Source organism: Belonocnema kinseyi, chromosome 9 (genome assembly GCF_010883055.1).
Source record: "Belonocnema kinseyi isolate 2016_QV_RU_SX_M_011 chromosome 9, B_treatae_v1, whole genome shotgun sequence".
NCBI lineage: Eukaryota > Metazoa > Arthropoda > Insecta > Hymenoptera > Cynipidae > Belonocnema > Belonocnema kinseyi.
This window is the reverse complement of record NC_046665.1, coordinates 118,987,772-119,004,430: the sequence shown is the minus strand read 5'-3', so window position 1 is coordinate 119,004,430 and position 16,659 is coordinate 118,987,772. Positions and strand designations below refer to the sequence as shown.

Sequence of the window (16,659 nt, the reverse complement as noted above, 5' to 3'; positions counted from 1 at the left end):
AATTTCCCCCACCTTTTCCAAACTAAAAGAATATTAAGGCATTTTTGGGACGATTTTCCTCACCTTTTCCAACTAAGAACTATTGGGGTATTTTTAAAATTCAATTTTGTGACCAGTTTCCCACTCATTCTGACTCTAAAAATTGGGGTATTTTTTAATGTGATTTTTGGATAATTTCCCCCACCTTTTCCAACTGAAAGAATATAAGGCATTTTTGGGACGATTTTCCTCACCTTTTCCAACTAAGAACTATTGGGGTATTTTTAAAATTCGATTTTGTGACCATTTTCCCACTCATTCTGACTCTAAAAATTTGGGTATTTTTTAATGTGATTTTTGGATAATTTCCCCCACCTTTTCCAAACTAAAAGAATATTAAGGCATTTTTGGGACGATTTTCCTCACCTTTTCCAACTAAGAACTATTGGGGTATTTTTCAAATTCGATTTTTTGACCAATTTCCCCACTCTTTCTAACCGAAAAAGATTGGAATATTTTTCGAAACTATATCTGAACCACTTTGCCCCAACTTATCATAATAAACACTGGGGTATTTTCGGACCATTTTCTCCACCTTTCCTTGTTGAACCAATTCACCATCTTTACCAACTCCAACAAATTTTGCTTTTCCTCCATTTGGAGAAAATTCTCACAGCATTTGTTTTTAAAATTTAAAATTTTAATCGTATAACCAATCTTGGATTTTCTTTTACTTTGAAATCTAACTTTAGTGACAGGAAGATTGACGACTGCAAGATTTTCTTCATAGACAAAAGTGTCGGACCCATATCCGTCAAGAAGAAACTTCCCTTAACTTGAAAGTTCAATTTTCTCTTGTATTAATTTAGCATTGCTCTGATTCGAAACTTTCTTTTCACTCCTTTTGGACTTTAAAATTCCTTATATAATAAGTCTTCGATAATGTCCTTCTCTAGACCGAAGCAAATAATTAATCAGTTTGAATAATGATAAATTTTGAACACAAAAGGGGAATCATTTTTCCCATAAAACCAAATTTGATTTTTGCCACATTTTAATGAATTAAAATCTAGATCAAAATTAATCACTTTCTATCAAATTTAGAGTATGCACGAGAATTTAATATTGCAACAGAAAAATTCGAAATTTCTAGAAAATGACATCGAATTCGGATGGGTCTTGGAAAGGAAAGGAATTGCCAAGTTTTGACATCAATCGGCATTTCGATTTCTCTGATTAGGCTGCATTTCATTATGCAGTTTTAATTGCTATCCCAGCACCAATTACTGTAATTTCGTTGCTAAAAGTCGGAAATTTTCTTCTAATCAGCTGCTAATTTTATGTTTCATTCCAAAATTTACAAATTAATTAAAACTTACTGAAAAAAGTTACTATTTAATTAATTTTCACGGGAATCTTTTCCAATTCTTTTTAATTGCTTCTGCCCCTAAAACTAAATACTAAAAATACTTCAGAATGGAAGAAAAAACATTTCTAATAAAAGAAAAGTTTTACTTTGAACAAAAAAGATTTCTTTAGATCAAACCAGTTTTGGTGAATTAAAAAAATAGTTTTTTTGTTCCAGTTACTTTTAGTTAATAAAAAAAAAAATATTAATCCCATTTAATTCAAAACCAATATTTTTCTCCGTATATAAAAAAGCGGGAAAATTGAAAATGCAAATAAGGAAAATATGAAATGGTATAATTCGAGATTTGGGAATTCTATAGCTAAAATTTATTTTCTTCGACAGCTGTTCTGGGGGCCATTTGGGGATTGAAAAGGTCCAAAAAGGGGCAAAAGGACCGACAGGTTTTTCGAAGGCGCTAAAATCCTGTCCTAAGTACCCAGTCGTGTCTTTTGGCGACTACCTGGACCATAAATTTTCTGATTGAGAATTATTTTCTTTTATAGAAAGCAGATAGAAAAAGCGTGAAGCATTAGTGCGCTCGCAGATTAATAAAATTTCCCCTTTGTTTATTTTTATTTTCACAATACAGACATTTAATACTCGTTATTTATCAAATAAGGATTTAAAATATTTTTATATTAATCATATTTATACATCAAGAACAAAATTTATTTTTTCAATATTTCAGACTTCAGATACTCTTTCCCCTATTTTATTTGCTTTTTAATTCTTTTTTTTCTATCATTTTTCAAGAGCTTTCCCTTTTTTTGATTTGGTTCAGAATTTTATCGTTTTAGTTAAGAATTTTATTATTTTATTGTAAAATTTAATTATTCTTTTGGAAATTCAAAAAATTTATTGAAAAGTCTTCCTTTTTATTTGAACATGGAATATTTGATTGAAAATTGGTAAAAATTTAGTTCTTTTAATTAAAAATTCTAGTATTTGATTGGAAATTTGATTAAATTGTTGACTATTCAACGATTTTGTTGGAAAGTGATCCTTCCGGTTTAAAATTCAACTCTTTTGTTAAAAATTCAAATTTTTTGGGTTAAAAATTTAACTATTTTGGCAAAAGGATAATGTATTTGGTTAATAATCATTTTTTTGTTTAACAAACTATTTTCTTGGAAATTCGTTTTTATTATATTTAGTTAAAACTCAAGTCAACAATTAGATGTGTGGTTCAAAATTCATCTCTTTTCTTGAAAAGTTAATTACTTTATTTACATTTCAACTATTCTGTGAAAAATTAATTTGTTTAAAATTCATATTGTCTGATTGACAATTCAACTATTTTATAGAAAATTCAGCGTAATTAACTGAAATTTTAACTATTCCTTTTTTGGTTAAAAATTGATTTTCTTTAATTGAAAACTCATTAACTTGCTAAAAATTCGTCATTTTGGTGAAAAATTAATATTTTTGGGTCAAAAATTAAAATTTTTTGGTAAAAGTTGCAACTTTTTGGTAAAAAAAATTCGTTAGTTTAGATTAAAAATTACCTTACTTCCTTAATTTTTTTCATGATGTAAAAAAAAAGTTGAAAAGTCCTTTTTTTTTCGTTGTCGAAAATAAAAAAACTTTTGCAACCATTTTGTAGAAAATTCTATTATTTAGTTGAAAATTCAATTATTTGGTTGAAAATGTTCTATTTTGTTTAAAATTCGATTGTTTTGTAGCAAAATAGTTTTTATGTGTTAAAATTATACTATTTTGATTAGGAATTAAACTATTTACTTCAAAAGAACTTTTGTTTGAAAACTTAGTTTTTTTTGTCGAATATTCGTCTTCTTATTTTTTAAAATTTTCAATTTGGTAGAAAATTCATTTATTTGGTTAAAATGGATTCTTTCTTGTCGAAAATTCCAATTTTTTTAGAAAATTAGTTTTTTTATATTAAAATGATACTATTTAGCTTAGAAACTGAAGTATTTGGTAAGAAATTAAATTTTTTGGTAAAAATTCAGTTGTTTTCTTGAATATTAGCCGCTTTGTGTAAAATTTTTTTTTAATTTGATAGAAAATTCAATTCTATGTTTAAAAAAAGCCTTTTTTTATTCTAGTTTTTTCAGACAAATAGTGTTTTTCATGTTAAAATTATGCTATTTTTGTTGGAAATTTAAATATTTAATAGAAAATAAAATTTTTTTGTTGAAAATTCAGGTATTTTGTTAAATATTAGTCTTCTTGTTTTGGAAATTGTTCAGTTTTGTAGAAAATTCAATTATATGGTTAAAAAATTCTTTTTTTGTAGAAAATTCAATTTTTTGCGAAAACACTTTTTTATATTAACATTATATTATTTTTCTTGGAAATTTAACTATTTGGTATAAAATTAACTTCTTTGTTTTGAAAATTCAATTATTTCGTTGAATATCAATCTCCTTGTTTTTAAAATATCAAAATTTGGTAGAAATTTCAATTATTTGATTGAAAATTGTCTTTTGTTAAAAATTATATATTTTCGTGTTGATAATTCAATTGTTTTGTAGAAATATAATTTTTTGTTTCAAACATTATACTATTTTTGCTAAAATTCAACTATTTGGTTAAAAATTAACTTTTTTGTTGAAAATTCAATTATTTGTTTAAAGATTAAGTTTTTTTTTGTATATTTCATCCATTTTTATAAAAAAATTTCTTCTTGGACATAAAAGTTTTTCTAACAAATTAGAATTTTTGACTTGAAAATTCTACTCTTTTATTAAAAATTCACTTTTTTGTACCTACATTAATTTGATTAAAAACAACTCATTATCTTCTCATTCTCCTATTTTCGTAAAAAAATCACCCTATTTCCCCTTTTTCAAGACACTTTTCTACTCTCAAGTCTAATATTAATTTATTCCATTATTTATTTGTATGAAATGATAAATGCAGAGCCTAAGGATTAAATAAAAAAATGAGTTCCAATCATGAATAAAGGATACCGATGGAAAAATACCTAAATGAATACCACGTGTAACTACTTGATTGATGATTTGTTTATCTCAGTACGCTCAGATAAGAAAAGATTAAAAAAATTTGTAATGTGACTCCAGTTGCGAAGATCGTCAATGAAATGTGAAGTGTTTATCGTATAATTAATTCAGACGTGAATAGTATTTTGCTTCTTAGCGATAAACGTTTCTCTTGATTAATGACATTCAATTCACGTACTGATTGTGAGCATTGCGCATTCTGTAATGTGTGTAGGTGCTTCCTGGACATATTGGGAGGGGGCCCCTCCCCCTTCCTTTCGTCCCCTCCTTCTCCCATTCGTCCCCTCCTACCATTCGCCCCTCCTCCCATTCGCCCCTCCTCCTCCTCCCAACGCCCTTTTCGCGAGAGGAAGGATGGAAGGGAGAGGGAGGATGTGAGAAAGAGAGAGAGAGAAGAAATGGCCTGAGGGGACACTTAATGATTACTGTGCAATAAGCTGGGTCAGTAATTGGCTCGTTTCACCTATGAAACCAACAACATTAATAAAACGGAATAAAACAACCATTGACACATTGAGCTTACAATAATCGAGGAGTTAATTCCAATACTTCCAAACAAATTTACTGTCAATATTGCAATTTATTCAAAGGAAAAATTCGAAATTCCGTCGTTTATTTAATTTTTTTATTAAAGTTATAATATTATCCAACTTGATTTATATAATTTAAACCTAAACGAAAATAATAAGAGAAGAATTACAGTCGTAATTGTCTATTTAAATATAGTTTTTATCATTATTAGATATTTTTCTAGGACATTTTTTAATTCAAAAAGTGACTAAGAATAATTGTACGTATAATTTCGAAATAAAACATTTTCCATGAAAAACATTTTCCATTTTCCATGAATAGAATTGCAAAGCGCCTTTTAAGAAATAAGAATGAGCTTTGTTAAAAATTGAATGAAAATTATAACTTACGCCTGAAGCAGAAGAAAGAACACAAATATGCAAATAATTGCATTTGAATAAACAATTATGACCTGACCTATTTTTTAAATTATTTTTGAGCAGGTTTCTTTTCTAAAATTTGTTGCAATAATCAGGAAGATTTTTTTATCAATTTTACAAATCAAATTAAAGATTAAGTACTTTGGATATTGACTGTCAACCTTGAATATCCTTAATAAAATTGAAATTTTACAATTAATAGTCTAAAGTAAAGCAATTTTCTATTCCAAACATTGAAGATTGTACAATTTTAAATTGAAAACCTTCATTTCAAATTAAATCTTTACCGATTCTTCGATCTTATTTTAGATTGGAAAATTTCTTTGATCAAAAAATTTATAATAAAGAGCGAAAAAATTGAAATTGTAAACGCTTGAAGTTAAACAGTTTTTAATTTATAACTTTTTAAATTAATTCATTGAACATTTTAATATTTGCAACAATAATATTGAAGAATAAAAGCCCTGATAGTTAATAAGATTTAATTTTAATGGTATTTTATTTCTATTAAAATTATAATCCAGCTTTCTAGACCGAAAAATCTTTTCTGATTAAATATGGCAACTATTTGATCGCCTCTTTTAGATGAATTTAGTTTTGATTTTAAATTTTAATATTTTATAAAAAAAAATATTTTTAATATTCAAAGTTTCTAAAATTATTGTTTTTTTTACTTACTGTTATTTTTAATTCAAACAAAAATTTTAGAAATTTCAAACATGAAAAATAATTTGTTTGATAAAAATATTGGATTATTGTATATATATATATATATATAATATATAATTATTCAAGAATTTTATTTTTCGTGATTTCTCAGATGTCCCTTTATTATTAGGAAATTTCATTATTCGGGAATGTTCCAATTAGAGAATTTTACTACATATTCTGAAATTTTATTATTTGGGAATTTTTCAATTCGGGAATATTTTTATTCGGGAATTTTGAAAATTCTGTAATATTATAAACTATCGGGAATTATAATAGTATTCAGGAAATTATTATATACTGTTCGGGAGTTTGATTATTCCAGAATCTTATAATTTTGGGAATTTTACAGTGTCGAGAATTTTATTTCTCGGGATTTTTTTGTTGTCCCTTTATTATTCGGAAATTTTATAATTAAGGAATTTCATTATACGGAAATTGTATTATTCGGGAATTTTCGAATTAGGTAATATTATAAACTCTCGGGAATTTTATTATTTGGGAATATTTCATTTCGGGAATTTGATAATTCTGAAATTGTATTATTCGGGTTATTATTATGATTTGTCGGGAATTTTATTATTTGGGATTTTTCCAATTTGGTAATATTTTAAACTTTTCGCAAATTTTATAATTTGGTATTAATAAAAACTTTTCGGGAATTTTGTAATTAAGGAATTTTATTATTCAGGAATTTAATTATTAGGGATTTATATATTCTGGAATTTTCAAATGCGGAAATTTGATTATTTCGGAATTTTCCCATTCGGGATTTTTATTATTCGGGATTTTTTAAATTCTGTAATATTATAGACTTTTCGGGAATTTTATTATTCTAGAATGTTTGGCGGGAATTTTTTTACATTCAGGAATTTTATAATTACGGAAATTCATTATTCTGGAATTTTCCCATTCGAGAATTTTATTACATATTCGGAAATTTTCTTCTTCGGGAGTTTTCAAATTCGGTAATTATTTTTTCCCGATTAAATTATCAGGAATTTTATTATTTGGGAATTTTCCAATTTGGTAATATTTTACACTGTTCGGGAAATTTTCAATTTGGTAATAATATAAACTGTTTAAAAGTTTTACAATTTGGTAATACTAAAAACTGTTCGGGAATTTTATAATTTATGAATTCTATTATTAGGGATTTAAATATTTTAGAATTTTTAAATGAGGAAATTTTATTGTTAGGGAATTTTTCAATTAGGAATTTTTTAATTCTGTAATATTATAAATTGTTCAGGAATTTTATTATTCCAGAATGTTATTATGCGAGAATTTTTTCATTTGGGAATATTATAAATTTTTCAGGAATTTTACAATTAATGAATTTTATCATGCGGGATTTGTATTGTTTGAGAATTTTCCAATACCGGATTTTTATTATTCGGGAATTTTTAAATTCTGTAGTATTATAATCTTTGCGGAAATTTTATTATTTGTAAATTTTACTATTCGGGAACTTTTTCACTTCGGAAATTTTAGAGTGTCAGTAATTATATTTTTCGGGACTTTTCTAGTCGTCCCTTTATTATTCGGGAATTTTTAAGTTAAGGAATTACATTATTCTGGAATTTTCTCATTCTAGAATTTTATTATTCGGAAAGTTTATAATTCCGGAATTTCATTATTCGGGAATTTTAAAATATTTTTAACTATTCGGGAATTTTCAATTTGGTAATATTCTAAACTATACGGAAAATTCCCAATTTGGTAATTTCATAAACTGTTCGGGAATTTCATGATGCAGAATTTTTATTATTCGGGAATTTTCTAATCAAGAAAATTTTAATATTCTGGAATTTTATTATTCTGGAATTTTAATATTCGGGAATTTCCCAATTTGGAAATTTTATTTTTCGGGATTTTTATTATTCAGGAGTTCCAAAAAATACATTCGGTCAGTGAATAAGATATGAAATTCATAAAAAAAGAAAAAAACATAAAATATTCATAAACATTCATTAAAAAAAAAAAAAATTTTTAAATAGATAAAAAAAAATAAATCACTTTGTCATCCACTTGGTAAATGTTTCCCGAGATTTTCTTGCCTCACATAATTTTTAAATTGACTGAAAATTGTGGAATCTATAGAAAATATCTTTGGGATCCCCTAGCCTAGCCTAGGATAGATTTTGTGAAGGGAGCGGCTAGGTTAGGTAGAATAGATGTTAGCCTCTGAAGGGTCGAGACGGATCGCAGGGTCTGGGACAGACTACAAACCAAAAAGGTTATCCTTCAGGCCAGTCCCAGTCCTCGTTCATCTTTTGCTCGGTTAACATCGGTATAGTCGCCGCTTCCATTTCCACTCCTCACTCAGCACAACTTCAAACCACAAATTTTCATTTTGAAATGAAAAGAAAGAGAAACTTTGCAATTCAGTGTCGAAAAAGACGTCGAGGTGAGAAAAGTGTGTTAAAAGTGCAAATCAAATATCAAAATTGGGATAATCTTCCTGGAAACGCGTAAAAAATCGCACCGTATTCGACAGAATACCTTCTATCAAATATTTATTAATAAATTTCATTGTGATAAAGTTATTAATTATGAAAATTTCGGTCTGGGAATGGTACTTTTGTTGATAAGAAAATATCAAAGAAATATCTCGTGTTTGGAATGGTTCGTTCACCTTTTCTGTGTATATCTAAAACAAAATATTATGAATGCACGGGTTCGGAGAAGTTTCGAATTCTCGGAATACGTTGTGCTTTTTTCGCGTTTCGAAACGTAACAAGGTTTATTTGGTTTTTTCATTAGGTTTACTGAATTCTTTCTGTCTCTGAATCCAGTTATTAAATAACAGTTTTATTTGGTTTTCTCATTTTAAGAATCACTGGTCACGTAAATATTTGTGCTACGCTTCGCGAATTTCCCCGTTTCCATTTTCCCTTTTAGAATTAATTCGTGCTTGATTTGGTGAATTTAAAATTTAGTTAATTCTCCTAAATTCATCAAATACTTTTTAATTCTTCTAAGTTCACTCCAATTTGATTGAAATCTATGGATTATTTTGGATGTTTGTAGTCACTTTTTAAAATTAAAATATTTTTCAAATTTTCTGTATTAATTTGAATTCATTTGAAATTTTGTGCATTCTTTTGAATTCATTTGAAATTTTGTGCATTCTTTTGAATTCTGTTTTATTCCGTTGAATTATTTTTATTTCAACCCGCCAATTTTACTGAAATCTATGGAATATTTGGGATTAAAAAAAATATTTGTCAATTTACTTGAGTTTATTTGGAACTTTGATTAATTTACCCTGAATTCTTTTGAATTCTTTTGAATTCACTTGAATTCTTTCTTGAATCAATTAATAAAAAATGTAATGAATACAATGAATGTGCAGGTGGCGTGAAGAGCGTGACGCGCGACAGCGGTGCAGCCGCACAAGGAGGTATTGGCGTCGGTGGAGGCGCCGCAGTAGGATATAAACAAGTCATCCCGAGGGAACTGGCACAAGACTTTTCCAGACCTGCCCGTCTGGATGTCCTTTTGGACATGCCGCCAGCTTCTCGGGAAACCCAAGTACACCACAGTTGGAATGCTGAAGACCGAAGTTTAAATATTTTCGTTAAGGTGCGTGACTTTACTTCGATCTTAAAATATTGATGCCAATTTCTTGTAACGTTGTTGCAATGTTATTTTAGTGTTATTGCAATGTTATTTTAATTTTATTGCAATGTTCCTACAATTATATTGCATTTTGCTACCTTGTTATTGCAATGTTATTTTAATCCTACTGAAATTTCATTTGAAAGTTATTACAACATTGCTGCAATGTTACTACCATCTTATTGCATTATTTTTGCAATGTTATTTTAATGTCATTTCAATCTTGCGGCAATGTTATTTTAATATTTTTGCAATGTTATTACCGTGTTATTTTAATATTGCTGAAATTTAATTTGAATGTTATTGCAAGATTGCTGCAATGTTATGTTATTGCAATGTTGCTATCATTCTATTGCAATGTTATTTAAATGTTTTGTACTGTTGCTGCATTGTTATTGCAATGTTATTTTAATCCTACTGAAATTTCATTTGAAAGTTATTCCAACATTGCTGCAATGTTACTACCATCTTATTGCATTATTTTTGCAATGTTATTTTAATGTCATTTCAATCTTGCGGCAATGTTATTTTAATATTTTTGCAATGTTATTACCGTGTTATTTTAATGTTGCTGAAATTTAATTTGAATGTTATTGCAAGATTGCTGCAATGTTATGTTATTGCAATGTTGCTACCATGTTATTGTAATGTTGATACCATGTTATTGCAATGTTGCTACCATGTTATTGCAATGTTTCTATCATTCTATTGCAATGTTATTTAAATGTTTTGTGTTATTGCAATATTATTTTAATTCTACCGAAATTTCATTTGAATGTTATTGCAACATTGCTGCAATGTTACTACCATGTGCTATTGCATTATTTTTGCAATGTTAGTTTAATGACTGAAATTTTGCTACAATGTTATTTTAATGTCATTTCAATCTTGCGGCAATGTTATTTTAATATTTTTGCAATGTTACCGTGTTATTTTAATGGTGCTGAACTTTAATTTGAATGTTATTGCAACATTGCTGCAATGTTACTACCATGTTATCGCATTGTTTTTTAAATTTTATTTTATTGTCTGCAATTTTTCTGCAATGTTATTTTAATGTCGCGGAAATGTTATTGCAATGTTATTTTAATGTCATTTCAATCTTGCGGCAATGTTATTTTAATATTTTTGCAATGTTATTACCGTGTTATTTTAATGTTGCTGAAATTTAATTTGAATGTTATTACAACATTTCTGCAATGTTATGTTATTGCAATATTACTACTATGTTATTGCATCATTTTTGCAATGTTATTTTAATGTCATTTCAATCTTGCGGTAATATTATTTTAATATTTCTGCAATGTTAATACCGTGTTATTCTAATGGTGCTGAAATTTAATATAAATGTTATTACAACATTTCTGCAATGTTATGTTATTGCAATGTTACTACCATGTTATTGCATAATTTTTCAATTTTATTTTAAGGCCATTGCAGTGTTATTGTGATGTTGCTTCAATGTTATTCTAATGTTTTTGCAACATTGCTGCAATTTTATGTTATTGCAATGTTACTACCATGTTATTGCATTATTTTTGCAATATTATTTTAATCTTGCTGCAATAGTATGCATCATTTTTCAATTTTATTTTAAGGCCATTGCAGTGTTATTGTGATGTTGCTTCAATGTTATTCTAATGTTTTTGCAACATTGCTGCAATTTTATGTTATTGCAATGTTACTACCATGTTATTGCATTATTTTTGCAATATTATTTTAATCTTGCTGCAATAGTATTGCAAGGTTAAGTCAATGTTATTTTAATGTCTGCAATGTTGCTGGAATGCTATTTTAATATCGGGGCAATGTTATTGCGATTATTCTGCAATGTTATTTTAAGATTATTTCAATATTGCGGCAATATTATTGCAAAGTTGCTTCAATATAATTTTTTAGTTAATGCAAAATTTCAGCAATGCTATTAAAAGCCTACAGAAATGTTATTTTAATATTTTTGCAATGTTATTACTGTGTCATTGCAATGCTGCTGCAATGTTATTTTAATTCTGCAGTCATGTTTTAGCAATGTTGTTGTTATTTTATTGCAATGTTATTTCAATGCCATTTTAATATTGCAATGTTGCAAGGGAATTTTAATGTTATGGCAAGATTATTTTACTGTTATTGCAATGTTGCTGAAATATTATATTAATGTTGTTTGATATTGCGGAAACGTTATTGTAATGTTATTTCAAAGTTACTGCAACGTTATTTGAATGCTGCGATGTTATTTTAACACTGCTGCAATGTTAGTTTTAAGTTGCTGCATTGTTATTTTTATGGTATTTTAATGTTGCTACAATGCTATTCCAATGTTATTTTAAGATTTTTGTAATCCTATATTAATGTTATTGCAATGTCGCTACCATATTATTGCAATGTTGCTGCAATGTTACTTTAATGGCGCGGCAATGTTATTTTAATGTTATTGTAAAGTTATTTTAACGTTTTTGCAATCAATTTATATTAATGTTATTGTTGTATAAATCTAAATAATAATAATAAAAATGGAGTCGTCATTGGATATTTTCGCGTTTGCAGGAAGATGATAAATTAACCTTCCATCGTCACCCCGTAGCACAAAGTACAGACTGTATACGGGGGAAGGTGGGATACACAAAGGGCATGCATGTGTGGGAGTTGCACTGGAGTACGAGACAACGTGGAACCCACGCAGTTGTCGGCGTCGCGACGGGCGACGCGCCTCTTCACAGCGTCGGTTATCAAAGCCTCGTTGGCAACAACGAACTCAGTTGGGGTTGGGACCTTGGTAGAAATAAACTCTATCACGATTCCAAGAATAGTAATGGTACCACTTATCCCGCACTCCTCAAACCTGATGAGTCTTTCATTGTTCCCGACAAATTCTTAGGTAAGTTCTCGCCATTCGACAAAAAAAAAACGAAAAAAATCATATCAGAAGGTTTCTATATCAAGATTTGCACTTTATCGATTCTAGAGCTGAAGTGGTTCGTGTCTTTGCTAAGTTTCTAGAATCTTTTTTTTTTTAATAGCGTTATAAAATTATGTGGCTTGAAAATCATATCAGAAAGATTCTATATAAACATTTCTACTTTATCGTGTCTGTGCTAGTTTCTAGAATCTTTTTTTTTAAATAGCGTCATAAAATTACGCGGCTTTAAAATCATATGAGGAAGATTCTATATAAAGATTTCTACTTTATCGATTTTAGAGTCTAAAGTGGTTCGTGTCTGTGCTCGTTTCTGGAATCTTTTTTTTCAATAGCGTTGTAAAATTATGCGGAATGAAAGTCATACCAGGTAGATTCTATATAAAGGTGTCTACTTCATCGATTCTAGAGCTGGAGTGTTTCTTGTCTGTGCTAAGTTTCTAGAATATTTTTTCTCTGGCGTTATAAAATTATGCGGCGTGAAAATCATATCAGGAAGTTTCTATATAAAGATTTCTACTTTGTCAATTCTAGAGCCTAAAGTGGTTCGTGTCTGTGCTAGTTTCTAGAATCTTTTTTTTTTCAATAGCGTCATAAAATTATACGGCGTGAAAATTATATCAGGAAGTTTTTATATAAAGATTTCTACTTTATCGATTTTAGAGCTGAGGTGGTTCGTGTCTGCTAAGTTTCTAGAATCTTTTTTTAAAAGCATAAAATTGGGCGTAATAAGAGATAAATTTTTTATTCAAAAGGATGTATTTTCTTTTAAAATATGCGAATTTTTTACAAGACTGTTAATTTTTCGTAAAAAAAAAGTTATTTTGAACCAAAAAATATAATTTTTGTATTATAAACGAGAAATTTTCCAGAACTTTAAGATAGAGAGCGAGATATAATTAAAATAAAATATTTGTAGTCATCTTACTTTACCAAATCTAGAACGTCTCATTTTAATTAAAAATCCATCTATTTGGTTAAAAATGAATTTCTCTTTTAACGTCAACTATTTTTTGTTTAAAATTCGCCCTTTGTATAAAAAATATCTCTTTTATAATAAAAAAAACATCTTCTTTGATTAAAAAAAAACCTTTTTGATAGAAAAATTATTTTTTGTGGAAATTTCAACTTTTTTGGTTAAAAATAATCTTTCTTTTAAATAAAAATTCTTCTTTTTCGGACGAAAATTCAAAGGTTTTGTTAAAAATATTCGATTTTTGATAGAAAATACAATTTTTTAAAATAAAAACTTCTCTTATTTGTTAAATTCAAAATAACTTTTTTTTAGGGAGAGAATTGATCTTTTTTGGACGAAAAATAAACTGTTTTGTTGAAAACTCACATTTTTCAATTAAAATACATAATTTGGAATTTAAAAATTTCTTTTTTGTCATAGAAAAATTATTTTTTGATAAAATTTCAACTTTTTTTTTATTAAAAATAACCTTTTTTTTATCAAAATTCTTCTGCTTCTGACGAAAATTTAACTGATTTGTTAAAAATGTGAGAATTATGATAGAAAATACATTTTTTTCGAATAAAATTTCCTCTTTTATAATAGAAAACAAATCTTTCTTGGTTGAAAATAACATTTTCTGTTGGAAATTCGTCTTTTTTAAAACAAAATTTAACTGTCTTGTTAAAATTTTCCAGTTTTAAGAGAAAATATATCCTTTTGGATTTAAAATTAATCTTTTACGATAAAAAAATCACCTTCGGTTGCAAATTCATATTTTTTTAAATAAAACTTGAACTGTTTTGTTAAAAATTCGCTTTTTAGATTGAAAATTTCTCTTTTATGATAGAAAAATTATTTTCTTTGGTTAAAAATTAATTTTTTTGTTAAAATTAACTTTTTTGTGGAAGATCCACATTTCTAAAAGAAAATACAAAGTTTGAAATACATTTTTTTTTATTATGATAGAAAAATTATTTTGTTTTTGAAATTTCATAGTTTTTGGTTAAAAATAACCTTTTTTGATCGAAATTCTTCTTTTTCTGACGAGAATTTAACTATTTTGTTGAAAATTTCCAGTTTTGAGAGAAAATTGATCATTTTGGATTTAAGATTCCTGTTTTATGATAAAAAAGTTACCTTCTGTTCAAAATTCATTTTTTTTTTTCATCGAAAATTTAACTATTTTGTTGAAAATTCGTTTTTTGTATTGAAAATTTTTCTTTTGTGATGGAAAACTCATCTTCTGTGGTTGAAAATTCAATTTTTCGGTTTGTTAAAAATAAGAGTTTGTTTAGAGTTGATCATTTTTGGTTAAAATTTTATCTTGGACGAAAAATGCCTATTTGGGGGGGGGGGGGGCAATTCTAGAAACTTAGCACAGACTTGAACCACTTCAGTTCTAGAATCGATAAAGTAGAAATCTTTACATAGAAACTTCCTGATATGATTTTTACGACGCATAATTTTATAACGCCATCAAAAAAAGATTCTAGAAACTTATCATAGACACGAACCACTTTTATGAAAGAAAAATTATTGCGTTGTTGAAAATTCCAGCTTTTTTGGTTAAAACTTTTTTTTTTCAGACTAAAATTTTACTGTTAAAACTATTATTATTTTTATTATTTATTTATATTTTTATATTATAGTATTATTGTTTTTATTATTTTTATGTATGTAAATTATTCAATTTTTTTTTCATTAAAAAATTGAATAATTATTTTAAAAAATGTAATAGTTATTAATTAAAATGATTTTTTTAGTGGTTCTGGATATGGACGAGGGAACGCTAGCATTCGTAGTCGATGGCCAGTACCTTGGAGTAGCATTTAGGGGACTTAAAGGAAGAAAATTGCACCCTATCGTCTCCGCTGTGTGGGGACACTGTGAAATTACTATGAAATACATCGGAGGCCTTGACCGTGAGTTTACTTTTTTCTTTCTTTATATTTTATATATATATTTTTTTTTACTTATTTATTATTTTAAACAACTTATTCACTTTCCAGTCATTTGAAAATTAAAAAATAGAGTTAAAAAATGTGCAAAAAAGAAAAGGAAAAAATATTTTGCACATCTGAAATTTACTATTCAAAAAGCCTATCAATTATTAACTGTCATGAAGGTTTTTTAAAAATAATAATCAAAGAATATTATATTTTTAACAGTATTGAGAGATAATTTCAATTTTTAGCCTATCTGAAAAAAATGTTTAGCTTTGTTATCATTACTTTCAATTTTAAGATGAAAAATATAAAAATTTGTATTTTTAGCGGAAAAAAAATGTCTTATCTTATGTTTTTCGAAATAGCTTCTCTTAACATTCAGATTTGTTAATAATAATTTTAAGTTAATATATAGGATTTTTTTTTAGATATTTAGATACGTTTAAGATAAAAAAAATTTACGTGAAAAAAGGATAAGAAGGCTAAAATTTTACTTGTAAGATCAGAAGAATTTTTTTCGAGAAATGAAAAATTCATAATTGAATTTTTCAAGGTTGAAAATTCTATTTTTAATTTTCTTCAATTTTTATTAATTGAATTTTAATCTGTTTAAGATTCAATTTTTAAGTTTTCTTTAATGTTCGACAGTTGAAAATTGAATTGATAAAAGTTGAAATTTACTTTTTTCTAAACTTAAATTGTTTATAATACATATAGTTCGACGAAAAATAAATTTTTCACTCTATTGCAAATTTAAGAAAATTGGCAATTAAATCTTTTCCAGGCGAAAGTAGACGAAAATTAATAATACAATTTTTAACTTTAAAATATTCAATTAAAAATTTTCTCCAATTTTTATCGGTTGAAAATTTATTTATTTTTTTTTTTAAATAGAACATAATTAAAAATGGAATTTTCAATTGTTTAAAGTGAAAGAAAATAGAACTCAAAATTAATCTACTTTGGCGTTGGTCCTCGAAACCAAACTACTTTGACCTTGCAACTCAATTTCAATCTATTTTTGGCGTTGGTCCTCGAAAACCAAACTACTTTGGCGTTGGATTTCAAAACCAAAAAATTTTGGCGTTTAAATTCAAGGTCAAACTACTTTGGCGTTGGAACTCAAAAAGCAAAAAAATTTGGCGTTGGAACTTAAAACCAAACAACTTTGGCGTTGGAACTCAA

The 16,659-nt window shown here is 27.0% G+C and overlaps 1 protein-coding gene across 1 annotated transcript in view; it reads left to right on the top strand.

The window, feature by feature from the left end:
• Positions 1–16,659, top strand: part of LOC117180722 — a 1,130,389-nt gene that overhangs the window by 1,109,308 nt on the left and 4,422 nt on the right. The window contains exons 6-8 of the mRNA XM_033373210.1: positions 9,391–9,620; positions 12,201–12,531; positions 15,292–15,450. Coding sequence (XP_033229101.1) covers positions 9,391–9,620; positions 12,201–12,531; positions 15,292–15,450 — 720 coding nt within the window. The remainder of the gene's footprint in view (positions 1–9,390; positions 9,621–12,200; positions 12,532–15,291; positions 15,451–16,659) is intronic.